At 29.5% G+C, this 24,926-nt stretch overlaps 1 protein-coding gene across 1 annotated transcript in view; it reads left to right on the forward strand.

Moving 5' to 3' along the window:
• The window catches only part of LOC107449579 (muscle calcium channel subunit alpha-1), a 131,197-nt gene that overhangs the window by 50,887 nt on the left and 55,384 nt on the right, over positions 1-24,926 (forward strand). Inside the window, exons 16-26 of the mRNA XM_043047691.2 lie at positions 1,933-1,975; positions 3,591-3,777; positions 4,710-4,839; positions 6,178-6,237; positions 11,525-11,631; positions 17,261-17,348; positions 18,422-18,529; positions 19,094-19,146; positions 20,945-21,091; positions 23,056-23,257; positions 24,723-24,881. Of these exons, the coding sequence (XP_042903625.1) occupies positions 1,933-1,975; positions 3,591-3,777; positions 4,710-4,839; positions 6,178-6,237; positions 11,525-11,631; positions 17,261-17,348; positions 18,422-18,529; positions 19,094-19,146; positions 20,945-21,091; positions 23,056-23,257; positions 24,723-24,881 (1,284 nt within the window). The remainder of the gene's footprint in view (positions 1-1,932; positions 1,976-3,590; positions 3,778-4,709; positions 4,840-6,177; positions 6,238-11,524; positions 11,632-17,260; positions 17,349-18,421; positions 18,530-19,093; positions 19,147-20,944; positions 21,092-23,055; positions 23,258-24,722; positions 24,882-24,926) is intronic.

The raw sequence follows: 24,926 nt of genomic DNA on the forward strand, positions 1-24,926 counted from the left end.
TATTATTAAAAGTATCTTGAAGGAAGATATTAGTGCGAAGGAGTTTTGTCACAGAAACCCTAAAAAATTCTACCACAGGGGCAGTGACGTGTGGATTCCTGATACAAATTCCTTGATTATAGGCCTTTTAAAAGAGAAGGTTATAATTAAGGACCAGAAGTCATTTTTGCAATTTCAAACTCTTTTAAGATATTTGTATAGATCAGGGTATACTTTGAGGTATTCATAGATTTCATTGCAGTGCATTTTTTTGAAATTTTTAGAAGCACTTGCTTATTCATACAACTTTCATGTTTTTTTGGTAAACGTTGACGACCTAGATATAGTAAATCTCTTATTAATTTGCGAATTATTTGACGAATTGTTAAATATTGTATGGCCAAATAGTTAATACAACACAGCAATGTACTTCACTGCAAGTATTGTATGAAACTCTAATGAAAATAACAACTCAATTTCTCTAACTACACATGTTTTAATACTATCATGTTATATTTTGGGAAAAAACGTTTAAAATTCTTCTTTGATTACCAGGTAATTCTTTTTTGTTTAGAATCATGTTTTGATATTATAAATAGAATTTTTTTTAAGAGTATTTTTTCTGATTTATTTGTTTTGAATTTTAGACCCACATTTTTTTTAATTATTTTTATGTGTGTAGAAATTATTCCTTTTGTAAAAATGTATTTTCAATATAATATTCTTGAATTTTATAAAACATGCTTAAATTTTATTAATCCCAAGAATCTGAAGCGGTAAGATATTATTACCTGATTGAAAACTTTATTTGAAATATACAAATATGAAAAAGCAGTCGATGCGTTTCCTATATTTTAAAAATAGGTGCCCATTTTCAAGACTTGCTAGACATGAATGCAAAGAAACAAAAAGGCTTTGAAATAAAAAAATTTAAAAGTTGCCAATAAAAAATGGAAAGATAAAAATGCGAAACAAAACTATAAAAGTAGAGCCGTTTTTTCGCATTTGTATTTTGTTTCAGTGAATGAAGCTTTCAGTCAGATTATTAAGCCTTATTATTATTATATGTGTCCTCAAATCACATTTTATTCTTCATAAGACAGTTTGTTTAAGCCAAATATGTACCTTTTTTTAAATATTATTTTTTAATAAAACAAGAACTAGTAATCTATGACAGGGCTGCAACTCCACAGAGAACAGGGAATTTAATATTCACCTAAAATGGAAAAAAATATGAGGAATTTTGTTTTGTTTCTTTCTGTCAAAACTGGGAAAATGCAGGGAATTTTGTTCCTTATTTTTGTTATTCGAAAAATGGTAACCACTTAAAGTGCAATCTATGGGATATGTCAGCTTTACTAAACTATTTCATTTTAGAATAACTTGTTTTAAGTATGTTCCTTTTTTCCTTCAGTTTTTTCAGCAATTAAAACTGGTTTACATAGTTAGCCTAATATAGGTCACTCAAGATCATAGTGATTTTGTTGTTTCCTCGTAATATATTGTGTATAATATGTGCAATGAAAACACAGGGTATTTTTTTTCTTCCAGATTTGAGTGGGAACCCTGTATGATAAGAGTTTTTTAATCAATTGTTGTCGATCATATGACTGGGGCTGTTTCCCCTTCACTCCTCTGTCTGCACACTACTAGTCAAAATTGTTTTTTTCCCTCTAGGAAATTTATCATTTTATGTGATTAACAAATAACTACTTTCTCTGTGTTTGCCTTAATTTTTCTAGTTAAATCTGAAAACTGTAATTTTTATTATTACCAGTGTAATTTAGTTTGACGATCATGATTCCTGTTAATAAGAAGTATTTATGTTGTCTTTTTTTTTTTTTAAAGATTTAGTTCAATAAACTGTTAATTTTTAGTATATTTATTTTAAGTGAGTTGTTCATTTTTTATTATTATTATTTCACTTTTAAATTATAAAGTGTGTTTTTTCAGAACCATGTTGAAATAAGAATAAATACAGAAACAGAAGATAAAGGTAATTCACTTTTAAACTTTATTTTGTCATTGTCACAAGTTTTTTGTCATGTAATGTTTAACTTTTAAATTTTTTTACACAAGATTTTGTTTAAAGTTTTATATTATACAAAAATAAATTAAAATAATTTTGTTTTACTTAGACTGCTAATACAAGTATAATTTTATATGAAATTATTTAATAATGTTTCTGGAATGTTTTGATTTCTGATATTTTTGCTTTTTATAGTTTTGATTTTATCTCCTTATTTATGGGTGAAGATTTTGTTTTTAATAAAAAAAAGGCAACATTTAAATGTTATTTGAAATTCTTTGATCGGAGTTGTGAGCTTAGTATCGCGGGAGTTAGCATTTTGTGCATTGAACCTCAGGTTAGAGGAAACATTTCTGAAAGAATCAGAAATTTGAACAAAATTAAGAAAGATATTAAAATGGCCTCTCCACATGAAGAGCCAAAACAATTCTGAAGCAGGAGTGAGGAGTGGCTTTGCGGTTGCGTCATGTAAGGGTTGCCACTCCAAAGGGAAAACCTGGAAAATACAGGGAATTTAAAAATCACCTAAAATAACAGGGAAAATATAGGAAATTTTGATTTTTTTTCCCTTACAAACTTGGAAAATACAGGGAATTTTGTTTCTTATTTTCGTCTTTTAAAGATTGGTGACCTCTCAAAGCTTAATCTATGGATATTTGAGGATGATATTTCAGCTAAACTAAACTATTTCATTTATTATAGCATTATTTAAGTATGTTTAGCTTTTCTTTTTCTCAGCAATTAAAACTATTAAATATAGTTAGCCCAATATAGCTCTCACAGTAATTGTTTCCTCTTAATATATTGTGTATAATATATACAGGCAAAACGCAATTTTTTTTCAAAATTTGAGGTCTGATATATTAAATAATAAAGTGTTAAAAAATCTCTAACTTCAGTTTGCTTTTAAAACTTAGTTAAATATACTCTAATTCAGTTTTCTTGCGAAACAAAATTTTCAAAGTAGTATATATATATATATTTTCCTCTTTGTGTTTCTTTTTTATATAGTCACCAAAAATATAGTAGAATATTATAAAAAAATAGACTGAATTTTTTTGTAAAATTTCGTCCTAATTTTTATTTTTCACATTCATAATATTTTATGTTCTGATAGACAAATCAGAGAATTTCAAATAAGAAAGTTGCATATGAAGAATTATCTTTGATTATTTTGTTAGAACTGAAATTTAAAAAAAAAAAAACCTGCATCCAGGAGAAGTTAAGATGTAATTTGATACTCAGGATTATTCTGATTCTTTAGGTTATTGGCAAAAAAAATTTTTTTTAATGCATCTTTATTTAAAGTTTGATTTTAATTTTGTGTACATAAATTTGTTATGATGGTATTTATTTCTTGCACCGGAGAATCGGGCATCCCAGGGGACTCGTAATTTATCACTTTTTTGCGCCCCTGTGTGATTTTCGGTATTTTTGATGGGTTGTAGCTCCTAAACAGAATAATGCACCTCCAAGCACCAAAAACAGTTCAATTAATATTATAAATATATAAGGAATTTATGATTTAAAAATTCCAAATGCTTGAATTGTGTTTCTAAAAATGGTTTTGATCAATGTGTAGATAAAGAGGATGAAGTTGGAGAGGATGAAGAAGGAATGGATGAAGAAGATGAATGTGAAGAAGTTGAATCTGCAATTGGTTCCCAAGGTGCCAGACCACGCAGGCAATCAGAAATAGACGCAATGCCCAACAAAATTGCCCCCATTCCAAACTACAGTGCATTCTTTATTTTTTCTCCTACTAATAGGTATTCTTTTCAACTTCGTACTGTATTATGATTTAGAATATATGACATAAGGATTCCTCCATGCTGAATTTATTTTTATTTTTAAATTATTTTTTATTCAGATAAGTAAGTCATAATCTTGTCTTGGATTTTAAATATTTATCATTTTTAATACTGCATATAAAAAAAGCATATCACTTAAAAGTGCATTTATGGCATTGAATCAGAATGATAGTTGGCCAGACAGCAGAATGTGGGCCAATGGCTTCCTCTAAAGATTTCTCCATAACAACTCTCTATTTATCTTGGATCTCTGATACTTTTCATTAATTGCAAGAAAATCAGATTCCACCGAATTAGCTTATCTCAACCTCGGCCTTCTCCGCTTTCTTGTTCCAGTGGGTCTAAAATGCGATGTCTTTTTTATTGAATAATAGGTCAGAAATTTGCATTTCCACTTGGAGCAAAAGTCATGCTACATAAAAGTGACAGTATAAAAGTATTTGGATCATACATTTAAAAAAAATTTCTTTTGAAGTGGGCAATTTAAGCATTAATTTTCAAAAGGATAGAGCGTTTGCTTTCCAATGATGTGAATCAGGTTAGATACCCAGCAATGGCTGGTACCCGGCTCGCACCGACCACAGTGCTGATGTAAAATATCCTCAGTGATAGATGGATCATGGGTTAGAATTCTCTTGCCATCAGGCTAACCGTAGAAGGTGGTTTTCCTGGTTTTCCTCTCCATGTAATGCAATTGCGGGTTAGTTCATCAAAAATCTGTAATAAGGAAAGCAAATTTCTCCCCATGCTTGATTCAGGAGTTTCCTTGTCTTCTGGATTGGGTTCAAAATTACAAGACTGCAAAGTTGAACATTAGTATTGTAAACCCAAAAATTGTAGTTGACTGTTTCAATGTCAGTTAAATTACTTTTTTTTTTTTTTAATTTCAGTTTTCGTGTCTTGTGTCATAAAATCACCAATCACAGTTATTTCACAAACTTAGTTCTTGCCTGCATCCTCATCAGCAGTGCTATGTTAGCAGCTGAAGACCCTCTCAGTTCTGACACTCCTAGAAACAAGGTATCACACATTCTTTTATCTACTCTATATTTAAGGTATTACTCATCAATAGTTTTTTTTTATTTTAATGTATACAAGGAATAATGTAGGATTATTCATATATATAGCCAAACACATTTTATAGAACTTCCAGATATAGGGAACGAAATGTTGTCCAGATATAGGGACTTGCTACACACGTATAGTGTTATTTTTTGTGGATATAATGAACCAAAAAAAAGAAAGTTGTATATTATGAACTTTTTTCTGCCTTCGACTGATTTTTTTCATTTTTTTGTAATAATTTTCAAATGTCTACTTCACAATAAATACATATACTGATTTATAAAACCATCTATATCATGGTATGTAACAACAAGCATTTTTTCTTGTTTGCTTCATTATTGGATAAAATTATTGATTTGGTTCATCATTCAACAATGCCCCAATCTTCCAGTATCTGGACAAATGCTTCAAGTGAAAGCTGATGAATTTGCTAAGATTTGGTGAGACTGCTTTTATGTGTGTGAATGGCTGGTTAGACAGGTTTAAAAAGTGGAATAACATAAATTCAAGAAAAACTATCAGAGCCGTGAATTGTTTCCATAATCTGATGTTTCATCAGCTAAAGATTAATTTTTTTTATATGCAAGACAAAAGTGTCATAGAAAATCAAAGTTAAAACATTTTTGCTACTACATATTATTTTTCAGTCATTTTTGTATTTTATTTTATTGGTCATTTATTTAAACAATGTGTAATAAAAAGGAGGAGTTTATAGAACCATCAGTTAAAGTTGTTTGCGCAACGGATATAGTGAAGTCCCGGTTATAGTGAACCGATATTTCGGTCCCTTGAAGGTTCATTATGGCGGGGTTTAACTATATATATATATATACACAGGCACATTTATGTGTGTGTATATATATACACACACATATATGTCAATCTGGTGAATTGAAGTGATTTTTGATTGAATTATTTTTTTGTGGCTTTCGAAGCAAAAGTTTTTGTTCAGCACCATATGCTTGCATCCGACTCATTGGTCGGAAAGTCTTGATTTGTTTTCTTTGAGCTTTTAATGTGGTGCTTAAAGCTTTTAAATTTTTGCAGTCAATTCACTTCCACTAATTAATCATTTAATTAATTGTAGTCAGAACTCTATTTGATGGGTAAATGCAAGCACAGTGTTTGAAATACATTCTAACTTATCTAAACCAGTTAATGCTTTTCCCAGTTTAATCTTTATAATATGAAAGTGGAAATAATCTTAAAACTCTTGATGCTTTCAGTTTTTGCTTTAATGAATTTTTTAAAATGTTGTATGTCAAACTGTTTTTTTTTTCTTCTAAATTTCAGATTCTGAATTATTTCGATATTTTCTTTACATCTGTCTTCACTATTGAAATTGCTCTTAAGGTATGTACTTTATGAGTTTCTTTTGAATATTATAAATTCTGTTTCGTATTTTATTATGCTTTTTTTATTAAAACATTTGCTGGAATGCTTTTTTTTTAATAAAAATAAATGGAAGAAATCATTTCTTAGTAGATAATGTTATAGATCATCTATATTACAAACTATATATCGTTGGCAACACGATAACTGACAACACTTAAAATGCTCTATTATTAAACTGGAAACAACTCAAAATACGTGTACGAAAATGGACCTAATTGTTTTTGAAAATGGGCATTTGATTACGTTTTCAAAACTTTTATTAATATTGTTATTTTTTAAGAATAAACCAATGATTTCAAATAAATTTGTAATGCGATTTAGTCCATTTGCATAAATCATTTTATAAAATTAGTCTTTTTTTTTTTAAAGTTATTTTTACAAGGTTGCACAAGGGTGTTTATAGTAGTGGTAGTAAATTTACGTTGTATCAATTTGTCTTCAAAACCCACTATCATAGAGTTCCAAATATGAAGACACCCTTAATATACCTAGCATACCCATACCAAGCCTGAGACTATAGTTTGTCTAAAATAAGAACTTCCCTAGCCATTCGTCTGGAACCAGGGGTGTGGAGTCTTTGTTTAGGACAGGTTTTGACTTTGGTCGGCCAGAAAAGGGTTTTTTTCTTCTGTCTATTGTATTAGCCTTAGAGTGTTGAGAAGTTACCCTCCCTGAAATGCTCCATTCTTGTTTCCATAGCAGCAGATTTCCTCAGACTTTGTGGCAGGGAGAGTTCTTAGCTTAGACAAACTATACTCCGTATTGAGTATTAGTGCTTAAATAAATAGGAAAAGTCAGTGCAATATTCCTTGTTTAGTTAAGTTTGGTCCAAATGAAAAAGAGCCGCTGTGTCCATTTTTGTAAACATGCATTTCCAGCTTAGCAAGTGAAATTCCAATTGAGACTGACAAATAGCCATTGCTGTCGTGTCACAGATTTTAATCAAAATTTTTTGAGAAAAAGAACTTGCTGAAATAATTTTTTTTTAATTTTTTACTCCAAAATGACGATGAGGAGACATTTTGAAATTAGGTTAAATTTAACAAAATGGCGTAGCTGCAGATTGTGGCTCATATGTTAAAAATGTCTTTTTTATTTGTGAAATAATTTTTGTCAGAAAGAAAATAGTCAACTGTGTCATTAAACTATTAAAAAGCTGTAATGTATATAATTTAAAATTTTTGATGAAAAAATTTTTCTGGGAGTATTTATTATAATTTTTTTGCGAATTCCAGAATTTTTTACATGTAAATCACATTTTTTTATGGCCTTAGTTTTTTCCCTCATAATGTTAAACATCAAATTTTTTAATATAGAAAAAAAACAAGGGGTGGTTTCTTTTTTCATTATAAAAATAAAAAATTGTTTTTAGCCAAAATAATTCAAGAATATATTAATACACTATAAATATAATTTAATAATACACTATAAAGTCTGAAAAATATCTCGAAAAACATGAATAAAATTACAACATATTTCAAGATAAATTAGAAATAAAAGAATAATTTATGGAAAATCAGAGGGTTGTTGCATTTTGACGAGAATAGTTTTCGTTTTGAATTTAAGATTTATACTAACTCAGTACGGATTTTTCCAGTTATTTTTCAAGGTCATTACTTAACTGCAATGGGTATTTTAATTTTGTTTAGTTTATTTTAATCTTGTTAAGTTTAAAAGCAGTTGTCAAATAAATGTCTTTTTGTAAAAACGAACTGTTTCTTAAAGTAGCTTGATTTGTTACAACAAAAACAGATTTTTAATTCCTAATTTCTTTTTCATCGCACACAGTTGAAGTAATATTTTTCGAATAGTTAATCAGCTAAAATAAATTAAGATTTTTTTTTATATATCAAATACAATGTTTTTGATATAAATCGTATTCTTAATATTGTTAAATGTCATAGAAAGAGATTAAAAGGATGTTTTTTTTTGTTGTTCTTTGTTTTGATTGTGAACAGGGATCTTTGTTATTTAACCTTAAAAAACATTGAATAGTAACTAAAACCATTTTTACCATTAAAAACCATTTGAGCTTTTTTTTTTCTTTTTTTTCCCACTACATTGAAAAGATTTTTTTACATTAAAAAGATTAAAATTTAACATTTTCCAAAAAAGAAATTGAAGAAACTTTGTTTTTGCTCCATTAAAAAATATGAAATTATTTTGGATAAAAATCACTCTTTATATTCTTTTAAACCGAACGATAAAAAACATCTTTATTGAATTTTTTATAATAAAAAATACGACTTTTTAAATTGTCCGAAAAAAATATAACTACGCGAGAATCCTTATTCTTTAAACAAGTCTTAAGTATTTTTGCTAAAAAATACTTTTTATAAATTTTTTTAATGAGAAAAAACACACCTACGATTTTTTTGTATATTAAAAAGTAAAATAATTAACATTATGAAACACTGAAAAAAAATGTAATATAAGTTGTGATTTTTCTGTAAAAAAAAAAATATATTAAATTTTAAAACTAAATGAAGTAAGAAATAAAAATGAGAAAAATCAATAAAAAAGAGAAACAAAACTCCCCTAAATATTTCAATAAAATTTTTTAAATAATTATTTATATTGTAAATAGTTTTCTTTCTGATGAAACCAAAATTATGAAATTTGACTCTTAAATTAAAAAAAAAAATAGGTAGACATTTTTAACAAATGAACCACCATCTTTAGCTAGGTGATTTTCTCAAGCTGAATAAAATTTTACAATGGCCGTCTATTTTTAGTTTGAGGCCAAAAATTTTGAAGAAAATTTAACCTTTTTTTTTTAAAGAAATTTTTTTATTAAAATCTATGACATGAAACTGAATTTTTTGAAAATTTTGAACGATTTCACTTGGAATAAGCCATATATACAGTACTCTCGATTATCCGTGCTCATTCCGGAGTCACACAAAAAATATAAAGAGAAACATTTTCAAGATTAAAAAAATTTGATTCATGAAGTTATAACACTACCCAATTTTTGGAAGTAATATTCGTTANCTTAATTCATAGTTAATAATTCAATTCCTTAATATTTAATAATTCGATTTTTTTTTAAAGAATTTTTTTTATGAAAATCTATGACATGAAACTGAATTTTTTGAAAATTTTGAACGATTTCACTTGGAATAAGCCATATATACAGTACACTCTCGATTATCCGTGCTCATTCCGGAGTCACACAAAAAATATAAAGAGAAACATTTTCGAGGTTAAAAAAATTTGATTCATGACGTTATAACACTACCCAATTTTTGGAAGCAATATTCGTTATCGGATTGCAGTATATGGAATACCAGCAGCATGGTCAAAGGTAAAATCGTCTACGTTATCATGATCTTGGAGGAAAATCATACCACTTGATGAACAATCCTCTTCAAATGTTCAAGAAAAATAAGATAACAGTATTCTCGAATAAGCAAAAGAAATCTAAGGTTTCGAAATTCTTGATGAAGAAAATTTAGAAGATTGGTTTCAAAGTGATGCATGTGAGCCTGGCTTCCAGTATTTGACTGATGAAAACATCCTTATGTTGTTAAATCAAATAGTGATGATAGTAACTGATGCAGAAGATGTAGTAAATGAATGAAATACAATTTCTCATTCTGCTGCTCTGTGGAAACTTTATTAGATTATATGGGAGGATTTGATTACAGTGACATTACTGCGGTTCGTAAAATATGTGTATCGATATATGGCGAAGACGCATTACACAAATTTTTTAATAAGGAAAATTCCTAATTTGATGTTATGCATGCAAATGTCAGTAATTTTTATATTTTTTGTACTGATATTGAATTTTTCTTTAATAAAAGAAGTTTTCGGATTATCCGTGTTTTTGCGATTGTCCGTGCGACCTGTCCCGGTGATTAACCCGGATAATCGGGAGTGCACTGTATATATATATAATGTTTATGTACTGCAGTAATTTTGATAATAGATTAATCTCTTTACAATTTGGATATTTTTTAAAAACTTTAAACTCAGTTAACTAACTTTTCATCAATATCTGTAGCTATTAGAACAATTATAAACACTGCTCTCTGTAATGCTGTCACTGATTGACAACCTGAATTACTAACTTCAGATTAATTTTTTGAAATTAGCAGAAAAATAGCCAAATTTCGTATGCTTGTTGTTTTTCTGATTTTTGGAAGACAGGGAGATTAGATTGTGTTTATATATAGTATATATCTATAAAGCTTCAATTAATCTTTTTGTTATTCTTTTTCTCTAAATCTTTTTCTTAATTTATTATTCAAAATGAAACTCTTTCTCACACTTTAATATTCCCATCCTGTCTTTTAATCTATTTATAGTTCAAGTATGCATTAATTAACATCCCTGTAACTAAGCGTGAAAAAGCTAAATTTCCATAGACCTATTTAACAGACCAATTATAATTATTAAGATTCCCCTTATTCCCTAAAACAAAACATTTTAGGGATTTACTTTGATTACTAGGGATTACTAATTTCCCCAACTTTTATCGAAGAGCACAATCATTTTGTGTCACTTGGATATTCATTCTCTCATTATGATGAGTAAATAAATTTAATTTACTCTTTTTAAAATCCTGTACCTGTTTGTCCTGCTGATGCGACTTCTACCATCATACATGCTGTATTTATAATCACATTTTGCCCTTGAGCTGCAGGTTGTGAATCTCCTAGCTAAAAGAAGAATCTCTTATAATTTTTCTCCTTTGCACAAAAATATACAGCATAATAAATAAGCACAAAAAGAAGAAAAACTAAGAAAATTAAAAAAAATAAGTTTTATTTACTGTGCATAACCTGCAAGTAAATAGAACTCATAAAATAAATTCAAAAAGAGAAAACATGGAAAAATTATCAAAGCAATGAAAAAAGAAAAAATTAGATATTAAAAAAAAAAAAATCCGAATTACAAAAAAAAAATCTGGAAAATAAAAGATAATCTTTTCAACCCCTCAATCGTGTGAGCTGATGAAAAGATTCTTTTATTTTCCGGATTTCTGTTAAATTTTTTTCTTCAGATTTTTTTATTTTTATTATTTTTCTTTTTCCCTTTTTCATTTTTCTGTAATTTTTTCCATGTTTTCTTTACTTTTTGAACTTATTTTCTGAGTTCTATTTACGTGCAGGTTTTGCACAGCAAATAAAACTTATTGTTTTTCTTAATTTTATTAGTTTTTATAAATATATATATGTGTGTGTATGTATGTATCAAATGAAAAACTTGTTACTTAGTTTTTTGATTTGTTTCTTAGGTCATAACCAATGGTCTTATTCTTCACCCTGGTTCATTTTGCCGAAGTGCTTTCAATCTGCTGGATATTCTTGTAGTTTGTGTATCTCTCATATCATTTGGGTTTGAGTGAGTATCTATAACTAAGAAAGGTCAATTTTATTGGTCAATAATCACAGGGTTATTAATCCTTGTGGCAGAATTTTTCCGGACTTTCTGCAACATACCTCTTTAATACTAATCTCTTTCTGCAAGATACTTTTGAATACAACAAATATACATGTTTCTAGCTTAAAGTAACAGAATCGTCAACTTAAAAAAAAAAAAAAATTTTTAATTGAATATGTAATACTCTTTTTATTCTAATATTATGGGCATTACTCTTGCCTTTTGTTGGGGGAAAACACACTAATTATTTCTTTTTTCACATTTTGAAAATCATTGCATTAAAAAAAAAATAATAAAAAAACTGTTAAATTCGTAGCAGTAACTAGTGAAGTAAAACATTGACGGCGAACTTACTCTACTCTTAAAAATTACTCTTTAAAAAGGAGTTACTAAATGCAGGTTTTCATTTTGAAATTCAGTTGCTTTAATAAGTAATATCGTATTAATAGCTATATGGAAATTAATAGTAATAACTGCATAAAAGAACAAATCTTGCAGAAGAGTAAACCAAATTTTTTACTTCATTATTCTTTATTTTTCATGATTAATAAAAAAAATCACAAGCATTTATTTTCCACTCTGATGCGCAAGAAAGGTATCTTTAATATAAATCTGAACAAAAGATAAATCTTTCGAAAATTTCTGCAGAAAAGAAAACCAAAATATTTTACTTCTCAGAGGAAAAATCTTTCTGCAAAAACTCTGTAACGTTCTGTGACAATGTCGCCACGCTTCTGCCACATGATTATTAATAATCATTGGTTTATGATTAATAGATAGATTTATTTCTTTTATCATAAGCTTTTTTGAATTTTATACAATTTATTGAATCTGCTTTTGTGGAGGGATATTAAAACTTATGAGCTCTAGATTCCAAACATTTTCATTTATTAATAAATATAATCTATATATAAAAAAACTTGAACTGTTAAAGCTATTATTTTAAATTAAACAGTCTGTAGTAATTATATAATTTTATGAATGACGAGCTCGGGCTCTTTTAGGATGACAGGCTCAAGTTCTTTCAAACTGTCCAATTACCTACATCTGAATTGTTTGTTAAGTGTCCCTTGGTTGGATCTTAAAAAATACCATTCCATTTCCACCACACTGCACAGGGCTCCCACAGGTCAGGGAGAACAGGGAAAATCTGGAAATGTCAGAGAATTTTTATTTTGATTCTTAAAAGTAGGGAATAGTCAGGGAAAAATTATAATGCAAAATTCCTACATCATTCAGGGAAAATAAACTTTATCAGAATTGTCCGTAACAGTAATCAGTAATTAAGGTTCAAGTTAAATTAATCTAACATTTATTACAATTTGTTATAAAACTTTCACATTTTAGTGAAATTTCCATGCATCTGTCCTCATTCAATGTTTTTTCTTTGCTCACAAAATCTAATATTTGACATTAGAAATCAAAAATCAAAGTTGTGTCATGAAAAATTGCAAGGTATAGATAAAANTCTTAAAAAATACCAATCCATTTCCACCACACTGCACAGGGCTCCCACAGGTCAGGGAGAACAGGAAATGTCGGAAAATTTTTATTTTGATTCTTAAAAGTAGGGAATAGTCAGGGAAAATTGCAATTTTAAAAAAAATTATAATGCAAAATTCCTACATCATTCATGGAAAATAATCATTATCAGAATTGTCCGTAACAGTAATCAGTAATTAAGGTTCAAGTTAAATTAATCTAACATTTATTACAATTTGTTATAAAACTTTCACATTTTAGTGAAATTTCCATGCATCTGTCCTCATTCAATGTTTTTTCTTTGCTCACAAAATCTAATATTTGACATTAGAAATCAAAAATCAAAGTTGTGTCATGAAAAATTGCAAGGTATAGATAAAATAGGGTTTTGATTTTCATTGAAATTTTCTTGATATACCTGGAAAAGTTAGGGAATTTTTTTTCCTGAAGTTGAGTGGGAATTCTAACTGAGAGCATAACTTTTTGATGAAGTGGCGATAAATGGATGATAAACCGAAGACCTCTTGATCTTTTTGTAATGGCTAATATAATCAGGAAAAGACTTCTTTGTCAGAAACAGATTATTTTATCCTTCCTTCCTCAATGGCACGACAGCCCCGGGTGGGCCCTGGCCTTCTCAATCAACTTCCTCCAGGCCTGCCTCCGCCTGGCAGTTGTCTTCCAGTTTGAGACTTTTAAGACTGAAAAGTCTCTTTCCACGCAGTCGGCCCATCTCAGCTTTGGTCGACCTCTGGGCCTTGATGCGATGGGCTGAGCCAAAAAGATTATGTTTGTCGAACGCTCTCTGTTCATTCGAATGATGTGCCCAGCCCATTTAATTCTTTGGATTTTTACATACTTGACAACATCAGGGTCTCTAAAAGCCTGATAGAGTTCTGAGTTTGAACGTCTGTACCAAGTACCATCAACTTGTTTGCCCCCATAAATGGATCTTAGGATCCGACGTTCGAAGATTCCCAAGGAATTCTCATCTTTCTGTGTTGTTGTCCAAGTTTCTGAGGCATATGTTAGGATAGGTCTGATTAAGCATTTATAAATTAACAGTTTAGTGTCTCCTTTTAGTAGGTTTGATTTTAAATATTTTTTTAATCCATAAAAACATTTACTTGCACTATTGATTCTTCTTTGTATTTCGGGTGCGATATTGCTATTAACATTGACTTCAGAACCAAGATAAAAAAAAGCTGTTTACTTTTTCAAACTTGTATTCACCAATTTGCAAGTGAGTTGTAGAATCAGTTATTTTGGTGCATTGCATATACTTGGTTTTCTCCTGGTTAATAGTGAGATAAATTTTTTCTGCCTCTTTTTCCATGGATAGAAAAGCTTGCTTTAAGTCAGATTGTGTTCGCGCTATGATGTCAATGTCATCGGCAAATGCGAAAATTTGTACAGACTTATGAAAGATATGTCCTCTGGTATTGATTCCTGAATCTCCGATAATTTTTTCTAATGCCAAATTGAAGAGTAGGCATGCCAATGCATCGCCTTGCCTTACACCAATTTTTACCTCCATTGGTTCCGAGAAGTCATTTTGGATTTTAACTTTCTGCATGGTCTTACACAGTGTAAGTGTGGTGAGTCGTACAAGCTTGTCCGGGATATTGAATTCTCGCATAGCTTCAACGAGTCGCTTCCGGTTTACACTGTCGTAAGCAGTTTTGAAATTCACAAATAGGTGGTGGGTACCAATTCCAAATTACCTGGTCTTTTCCAGAATCTGTCTTATGCAAAATATTTGGTCAGTTGTAGACCTGCCCTTCCTAAAACCGCACTGGTATTCACCAATGATGTTTTCTACATAGGGGCTAAGTCTGTTAAATAGAATTTTTGAAAAGACTTTATATGCAGTACATTAAGTAGGTTGTCGAAGTGTTCATTCCACCTATTAAGAATGTCAGTTTTATCACTTAAAATATCTCCATCTTTATTTCTGCAAAGGTTAGTTCTAGGTTTGAACTCCTGACGACCAAAGTTAATGCCACGAGAGAAAGCTCTGCTCTCATTAGACCCTCGGAGATGTTCGACATCCTTAAAGAAGTCTTCGTGAAAAACCTTTTTATTATTTTATCATGATAATGTAAATTCTTTGAAAGTTATTTTGCATTTTATTAATGTTTATAGTGCTTAAAAATATTTTTTGAGTGTTTAAAGCGTTCTTAAAAAGGTGCTAATTTTTTGTTGAAAGGTTTGGCTATGCACCCTGAAAAAGGGGCTATTACGTTTCACGAGCATATTGCAGGTGTCTTAATTGAACTTCTTTGAGCTCATAACGAATCCAAATTTCAAACTTGTTTAGATATTCCAGTCTTCTTTCGAATTAAAATTACCATCTCTGAATTTTTTGAACCAATTTTGAGATTCTTGTAGAACATCATCACTTTATCCAATTTTTCACAAGCTTTTTTCTCTTCACAGAAGTAAAATTGGATGAAAAGGAGCATGCTCTCAACATGCATCATGTTCAACATGTTCTCAAATCTCCAAAACTTAGCAAAGTATCTCAATTTGTTCGTTACAATAAATTTTAAACTGTCAGCTATCAATGATTTAAAACTACTTTTGCGGCACTACCATCTTTTTTTTTAAAAAAAATGCAGTGACTTTCTACTCTACCCTATATGTATATATCAGGGGTCTGTCTAGATTTTTTTTAAGCGGTACCTATTTCGTGAAAATTTAGGCATAATTTATAAAATTTAAAAATTATGTTTACAAATCAACACAAAAATAGGGTAAAATAAGAAAATATTTTCCAAAATTCTCACTACAAATAAAAGATATTTATGACTGGTAAATTTCTATATATTTTTTCCCATATGTTCAAAAACAATTTTTCTATTGTAAATTTTTGGCCTCAAAATTGTATCCAAATTTAAAAATCCATAAAAATCATTGTCTATAATTAAATTTCAAACTGAGAAAAAAATGTCTCATAAAAAAATAAAGGTCTATTAGAATAAATTTTGCAATAATGTTAAAAATAACAGTTCAAGCTTTGCCTTCCTGTCAAATATACAGAGGGACAGCCTCCTCATTTAATTTTACAAAACTCTGCAGAAGAAAAAAATTGCTGTAATATGGCGGTAAGCGACCGGTTAGGCTTACCACTCTGTACTATCTGACCAAACAAATTTTAATAGGTGGAAGTGTGTGTGGAATTTTAGAACTTGCTTTTTTAAAAGTATTTTGTGAAACTATAGTTTTTCCTTAAGTTGAATTTATGAAGATAATACTAAACTGTAGTAAATTTGCCCTAGACAGACCCCTTTAATTAATGTGTATATGTATATATCAGGGTTTCCGCTACTGTAGCTTTTTTCGCAAAATGCGAAAAGACCCCTCAAAAATGCTAAAATTCAACAAAGCATTTTCGCATTTTTGCTAAAGGATTTTACTAAATTCCATTAAAAAAAAGCATAGTAGAAGATTAATATTGAGGGCCCTGAAAGTGCATTTAACTTTCAAGAAGCATTTGTAAAATGGGCAAACATGAAAGAAAGGAAGATTGTTAATTATAAACCAAAATGTTTTGATAAATAATAAATGTGTTTTTTTTTTGTTATAGGTATTCTTTTTGATATTCTTGTACATTAAGCTATTCTTTGTCAGATAACTTACAGTACTTGTTTGATATAAAGTAATTTTATAAGCCTAATGGCATTTTAGCATTTTGCTAAAACTTTTTTTCAGATTTTAGCTTTTTTGCTATTGAATTTTTAGACTCAGCTTAAACCCTGGTATGTATGCATGTATGTATATATCTATACATATATGTATATGCGTTTGTGTGTGTGTATTTATATATCAAAGATTTATAAGACTGCCTTTTTTTCTTTTGCGATATAATCTAATTTGTTTATTAATTTGCTGTACTTTACCTAAAACTGTTCATTAAACTTATTCAACGTATTGATAAGTTCTACCTCTACTCACCAAAATCAAAATTATTACTTCTGCTTCAGTATTATGAGTCAAAATCTATTAAATCGAAATTATTTCTTCTGCTTCAAAATTATTTCTTCTGAGTATTCTGCTTATTGAATGTTTTGTTGTTCAAATAATAAATGTTTTTTTTTTCTTCCAGCAATGGTGCTATTTCAGTTGTTAAAATTCTTCGAGTCCTAAGAGTATTACGTCCTCTCAGAGCCATTAATCGTGCCAAAGGTCTAAAAGTGAGTTTTCGTTGTTATTTTGTGTATATTTATGATTGTATATTTTGTGTATATTTATGATTGTATATTTTATGTATCTTGTGATTATCTTGTACATATCCAAGACTTTCAAATTCTTGTTCCATAATTTTTTCTTAAATATCCTTTTTTGGCGAAAGATAATTCCACGTTGCTTATTTTATTTTATAACAGTCATTGAAAAGCAGACCCAATTTTTAACTACTAATGTTCAACTCCATAACCTTGTAATTTTGATCACAATCCAGAAGATAAGGGAACTCCTGGACCAAGAATTGGGAGAAATGTTTGCATTTGTGGAGGACTTTTTGATGGAACCAACACCCATTTGCATTACATGGAGAAGAATATCACGAAAACCTCCCACGGTTAGCCCGACTGAAAGGGATTCTAACCCATGCTCTGTCTACAACTAAGGATAATTTTTAGTCAGCACTGCGGTCGGTGCAAGCTAGGTGCGGAATTCATATAGACCAGCCGTCACTGGGATTGGAACCCATTTCACTTCATTGGAAGGTGAACGCTCTACCCCCTGAGCCACCACGACTCCCCACGTAGCTTATGAGATATTTCTATATGTTGTGCTGTTATCTAGTTAGAATTTCATAAACGCATAAAATCTTGAAGAAATGCTAAAATATAACTTGATGTAAAAATTTAGGCAAAAATAAGGTTTATCCACTCTATTGTTCCTTCTAATATATATGTGTGTATATTTGTACATGTATGTATATGTTTGTGAAGGGCAATACAATAAATCAAAATTTCAATTCATAAATATTGGTATGAACTTTAAGATACAAAGTTTATTGGTATAAACTTAAAGAAGGTAGGTCACATTATAAGTATTGAGAACTGCATTGCAACCCTATTATGTACTTTCTCTTCGTGAGCCTTTTAACTTGTACATTTTTTATTTAAATTATTATAATTAATAGTAATAATTATCAAAAAATTACATTGAAAAAAGGTTAAAAAAAACTTTTTTTTATCATAATCAACATAAGATGCTGTAGAAGAAAATAAATTAAAATAAAAACTATTCTTTCTTACAGCATGTGGTTCAATGTGTCATCGTTGCTGTTAAAACTATTGGAAATATCATGTTAGTTACATTTTTGCTCAACTTCATGTTCGGCGTAATTGGAGTCCAGTTGTTTAAGGTAAGCAAAGCATGATCCATGTTGGACAATTTATGTATTATCTGTCCACAAACAGTATGATTCATTTATTAAAATTAATTATTAAAATGTTAATTTTATTTATGGTTCATTTGTTTAAGTTAATTATGAAGTTATAAGAATTAAAGTAGATCACGAGCTTTCAATGCTATTTTTTCTATCTTTTGAGTTCAATAAAATTTTTCAAGAAAAAAGCCTATTAAATGAAGGAAAGCTTATTTTTACTCAAACAAACATGCGTCTTTTTTTTAAAAAAAAGTTATTTAAAATTAGTAATAGAATTCCCATCAAATACAATTGCCATAGAAAATTTTTAATATCAAAATTGTGTTTTCTTAAATTATTGGTTTCAAACTCTATTATAATTTTCAGTAGTTCACTCGGTGTTGTCACTTTCTCATAGTTAAATCAATCATTGTTTTTGTTTCTGAAAGAATTTTTTTTTACTTTGTTAAATATTTATTTGAAAATTTTTTAAATTTGTTTCTTACATATGTCTGTTTTTACAGATAGAATTCCTTTAACTCTTGAATAATTTTTTTCCAGGGCAAGTTTTATTCTTGTAATGATGGTTCGAAATTGTTTCAAAAAGATTGTCAGTAAGTAAAAAAAAATTTCTTATATGTTATTCCCAGTTTTTTTTTTCCAAAATTTTTGTCGAAAAAAAAGAGAGATCTAAAATAAACTGACTCTAACATGAACGAAATGAAATAAATTAATCATCTTTAATGACTTATCTTGTTATTGTATTTTTTAATATCAAAATGAAATATTTATAATATATGGCATAATCTTAATGATCTCTAAAATATGCTATCACATTTTTTTAAAAGTTACTTGGAAATCTTAATTATTTAAGGCTTAATCTGAATGGTTTCGAAAATATGCTATGACAATCAGTTTAAAAATTAAAATCATATTTGTACTTCTTCAGAATTTTTTCTTTCTTTGTGGATTTGAAATTTAGACTCTAGAAGATCCAGGCGTTTTTATACTTATTTTAAAGTTAATTTTGCATTTTGGCCATTTTTTTTAAATAATTTATTATCTAAATTATAAATATCCTGTATTGTAAACTCATTTACCCAACTATAACTTAATGTAAAATAACATTTTGTTCGTGCCACCTGTAGTTTACAGTGCCAGTTAAACAACTCTTGAAAAGTGCGTTTTTTTAACATTTGGCACAGTACAGTCAATTCCAATTTTATGTTTCTTACAAAGGGAAATGTGACTTCTGATAATATAGATTTGATAAAAAGAAATTTAATTAACTAAGTCATAATCGATTGCTTCTAAAGAATGGGTCCATTGATAAATCATAAAAGTTTGTTCATATTTACTATATTATAACTTGACTACTTTATTTTTTTATTTGTTTCTGTACAGCAGAAAAGAAATTAGTTACTAAATTATCAATTGAATGCTTTATCATTTTTTTATGTGTTTGTACAGCACAAAAGAAATTAATTAATTTACTTTGACTGTCTTATTGTCTCTGTTGTGTTGTTGTTCTTCGGATGAGACTTGTCGCCTGAAAATCATTGTACTTTGCATCCCTGCTTTTAAATAAAGTTTACATTTTTGCTCTATTATAACTCACCACTAATTTTCAGTTGTCTTTGGAATGTTAAACAAAATTAAGAAAAACTTTTATGAGTGACGAAAATATTGCTTACTTAAACTGTGGTATGGTTGTTAAAAATGAACTTTGCTTCAATGGACTATCAACCTAATATTTTTTATTTGTCTGTTAAATCGAGGTTCTGCTTAAATCAGGGCTTATTATCAGCAACTTATATAATAAGTAACTTGATCCCTCCTTATTGCAGTTTTATCTTTTTGTATTTTTTTTCACTGTGACAGACTCTTGCATCTGCAATGCATGAAGACCAATGATGTAGAATCAAGTGCTTTCACAATAAAAAAATTCTTTGATAAATAAACTTTTTAATTATGTGGAAAACTATTTTGAATCGAGATTCAAAACTCCAATTCACTTTGAAACATACGCAAAACTAAAATTAAGATAAAGGGGTCCAAACTTTCAATTGCTCTCTTGACCATTTGAACTCTGGTTTCTATTTTTTTTAAGGGTCAAGAATACAAACTGCTCTAGAGGAGGTATGATTTTGTAACTTAATATATCATCGATCTCTAATTAATTGGTATATTTAAATTAAGAAATCTGATCACGCATCGTCCAATCATGGCTAAGTAAGCATCCATTTTAACACTCCACCTTTTCACAGCCATGCAATGCCACGTAATTTTAACCTCGGTAAAATGACGTGCTCTTTAATTGTTTTCTCACTACCCTATGGTCATCCCCCTGCAAAGTATCTTTATTTTGCTTTAATGTGCACAGTTTAAATAAGATGTGTGTTGGTATTGTAGGGGAGAGTACATCATCTATCAAGGGGGTGATATAACGAAACCCATCGTACAAGAGAGAGAGTGGGATAGGTACAAGTTCAACTTTGATGATGTTGCTAAAGCTATGCTCACACTCTTCACTGTGTCCACTTTTGAAGGATGGCCCCAGTAAGTAAATATTTTTCGATCTCTTTTTAACATAAGCATAATAAATGCTACAATATGCAAGTGACATTTAGTTTTTATACACTATCATCTGTCCAAAAGTATGAGGACATCCAGTGGGGTATGGAGTTAGAGGAACATATTAATAGGATCCTCCCTTTTACATCCATGACAGCCTTCTGGGAAGACTTTACACCAGTAATTGATGGGAACTTCCATCACAGCTGTGATTCCAGTGAGGATTTCGCTGGATACGTAATCTGTGCTCTTATTTGTTATAAAGGTGTTCTATGGGATCTGAGATGGTCAGTCTAGTTTTTGAACACCCTTTTCGTCAAACCACGTCAGTGCGAGCCTCGCTGTGTGGATGCTGGAAGCGAAATGGGCCGGAAATATTGCAGTGTGAAATTTACACGTCTCAGAGTTCATGTTTCCAACCACAGGAGCTAACACACCCCACACCATTATACTTCCACCACCATAATCAACCGGATGTCCGGATACTTTTGGCCAGATCCAGATAGTGTATTTAAATCAGTGTTCGAAACGAAGGGTGGTCTGAGACCATGATCTTCCAATAATTAGTTTGCATTTTAATATTTTGAATTTTTTTTCAGCAGTTGAAACTTTATGGCTTAGTCTAGGTTTGCCTAAACTTAGTTTTCTTTCTTTTAAGTTTTAAATTAGTAATAGAGGTAAAAAAGAATTCATGAGGAAAAGTTTCTCCCCTGGTATGACTTCCTCTTAAGATCCTGATTAGGAATAATGTCTCGGTGATATGGCATCGCATGGGCCATCTTCAAGTTATTGACGTCAGATTAAAATCTTTTTGTTTTAAATTTTTTGATGTAAATTTTTTTAATTCTTATAAAAAGATATGTGATGATTCATTCTTTTATTGTGGTAATATTCTTTAATATAAATCTTTGAAATGTGAATTCAGCCAAACTATCTCTTTAAATTCCTGTTTTGGTACACCAGCTTAATATTAAATAAATTGCTTGATGTTTAATAATAGCCTACTTTTATTGAGAATTTTTTTTGTATATCTTTTATTCAATTATTCTTTTCATTTTTTTCGTATGTTTTCAAACATCAAATTCAGTAATACACGCATCTCACGTTATTTAATTTTGGTTTATCATAATTTCTGATAATACTTACGAACTGTCTTGCATGATATGAGGCTGGGTGTGTAGCGTTTTTAAAAAGTACTTAAAGGTGCTTATTTTTTAATTTTGCGTTTTTTAAAAACTTTTCACAATTTTCTCTGCAATATTTATCAAAAACTAGTTATTTTATCATGATTATGTAAAGTTTTTGAAAATTTTATTGAATTTTATTGATTTTATGTTTATAAATTAAGAACTTTAAAGGATAGAAAAAAATAATTTTTATTAATGCACAGATTCTAATTCTAATTTTTTTTTTTTTGAAAGTGATTAAAAATATTTGTAGAGTACTTAAAAAGTAGAGAATATAAGTGCTTTTTTTTCTTTTATCAATAAAAATTTCTTTAAAAAAATTAATTGGATTGGATTAAGTGCCGAATTTCGGGATGCTGCATTAGGTGTCCCATACTGTATTACAGACTAATGACTGAGTTAAAAAAAATCACAATTATGTTTTTTAGGCTCAACTTGGTAATGATTGTTAAAAATCAGGAGACAGTTTTTCAACTAGATACCTAATGAAAATTAATTATTTTAGATAACAAAACCTAACTTATAAAAGGTGCTTATTTTTTGTTGAAAAATCTGGCTACACACCCTATGAAAAAATGAGATTGTATCAGTATTTGTGTAATTGGTTTTCTAAATGAATTGTCAGCCCTTAGTCTTTAGGAATGTGTTTCAAACCTGAGTGGCTTAACAGCCTCTCTGTTTAGTTACTTCAGGAGATAAGTTTTAGATAAAATAATTGTCGTGTAAAATAAATTAAAAATCAACTTTTTATTTTAACTTCAGGTTGTTGTATGTGGCCATCGATTCTAAAGCGGAAGACGAGGGGCCTTATCATAACTATCGTCCAATGGTTGCCGTATTTTTCATTATCTATATCATCATCATAGCATTCTTCATGGTGAACATCTTTGTCGGTTTTGTTATTGTCACATTTCAAAATGAGGGTGAACAAGAATATAAAAACTGCGAGTTGGATAAAAATCAGGTGATTTTTTAAAATTCTCATTGTTGAATTTTGCAAATTTCCATTTGCTTTAATTAAACTTGAATTATATAATTACTAGCTGCCTAACCAGTTGGCCGGCCTGCACGTAATCACTGCTTTGTGCCTGTCTTGGTAAAAATGTGTTAATCATCCTGATAATTACAAAATATCTAAATGAATTTTTTTTTAAATAATTTTTATGAATATTCCATAAAAAACACATGGACGGAATCTGAAACTTCTATCCTGGTAAAAATGCACTTTTTAACTTTTTGCTGTCAACTAAGCTAAGTAACACAATTATCAAAAAAAACCTCTCTTAGTTTATCTTAATATCTGATAAGGGCCAACTTAGAGATTTCTTTCTTGCTAAAAACATGTTAAAAATTTTTTTCTTAAAGAACACATGATTGAAAATTCAGCGCCTTAATGATGTGGTAATTTTAAATTGTGCTTAACATTTAAGTTAACACATTCTTGCAGTAAAAGATTTAGCCTTCTGTAAACGTTTTTTAAGTGACTAATTTTAAAAACATCTGAGATCATATGAGCATACTTAGCTATAAGTTCTGTAGAAAAATAATGGCATACTTTTAAGGTATGGAAAAATAGCTTCTTTTTCAGTACAATGTATGAATTCTTATTTATACACAAAAAATAACTTTGATTTCAATTATGATTGCTGATTTCTATTACAAATAATTCCATGCTGATGGCAGCAATTTATCCGCGAGTTACAAATGAGAGCGGAAGGAAAATTGTTGTATTATTTAATTTCATAACGGTCATTGAACAACCAATCATCCAATTTTGACTACAAATATTCCACTCTATAGCCTTGTAATTTTAAACCTAATCCAAAAGTTATGGGAACTCTTTGATCGAGTATTGAGAAAAATTTCCCTTCGTGTGGAACTTTTTGATAGAACTAAGCCTTCCATGGTTAGCCTAACCACAAGAATAACTCATGATTTGTCTCCCACTGAAAATATTATGCAATACGTTAGCATCGTGGTTGGTATGAGCCTGGTCATATCAGCTAGCCAATGCTAGGATTCAAATCTGGGATGGTTGATCGATTCAAATTCCGAATCTGGTTCGAACCAACCTCAGTGGTAGACAAATCATGGATTAGTCTTTTTGCCATTAGGCTAACCATGGGAGGTTTTAGTGGTTTTCCTCTCCATGAAACACAACTGCAGTTTTGTTGCATCAAAAAGTCCTCCATAAAAACAAATTTCTCCCAATACTAGATCCAGGAGTTCCCCTGTCTTCTGGATTGAGTTCAAAATTACAAGGTTATGGAGTTGAACATTAGCAGTTAAAAATTGTTGCAGTTGTAGTCGTAAGCCCGAAAATTGGTTCGGCTCTTCAAGAATGTTTATAAAATAAAATAAAATCACTAGTTTTTAAATTTAAATATTTATATTGTTTTAGTGATAATTTACTACGTTTCTAATTTCAGAGAAACTGCATAGAGTTTGCATTGAAGGCGAAGCCAGTACGACGCTACATTCCGAAAGCCAGGATACAGTATAAGGTTTGGTGGTTTGTGACGTCACAGTACTTTGAGTACACCATTTTTGTCTTCATCATGGTCAATACTTTTACTCTTGCTATGAAAGTGAGTGTAGATTCATTTTATATGCNTGCAATATGTTAGCATCGT

Source organism: Parasteatoda tepidariorum, chromosome 9, assembly GCF_043381705.1.
Source record: "Parasteatoda tepidariorum isolate YZ-2023 chromosome 9, CAS_Ptep_4.0, whole genome shotgun sequence".
In the NCBI taxonomy this organism is placed as follows: Eukaryota; Metazoa; Arthropoda; class Arachnida; order Araneae; family Theridiidae; genus Parasteatoda; species Parasteatoda tepidariorum.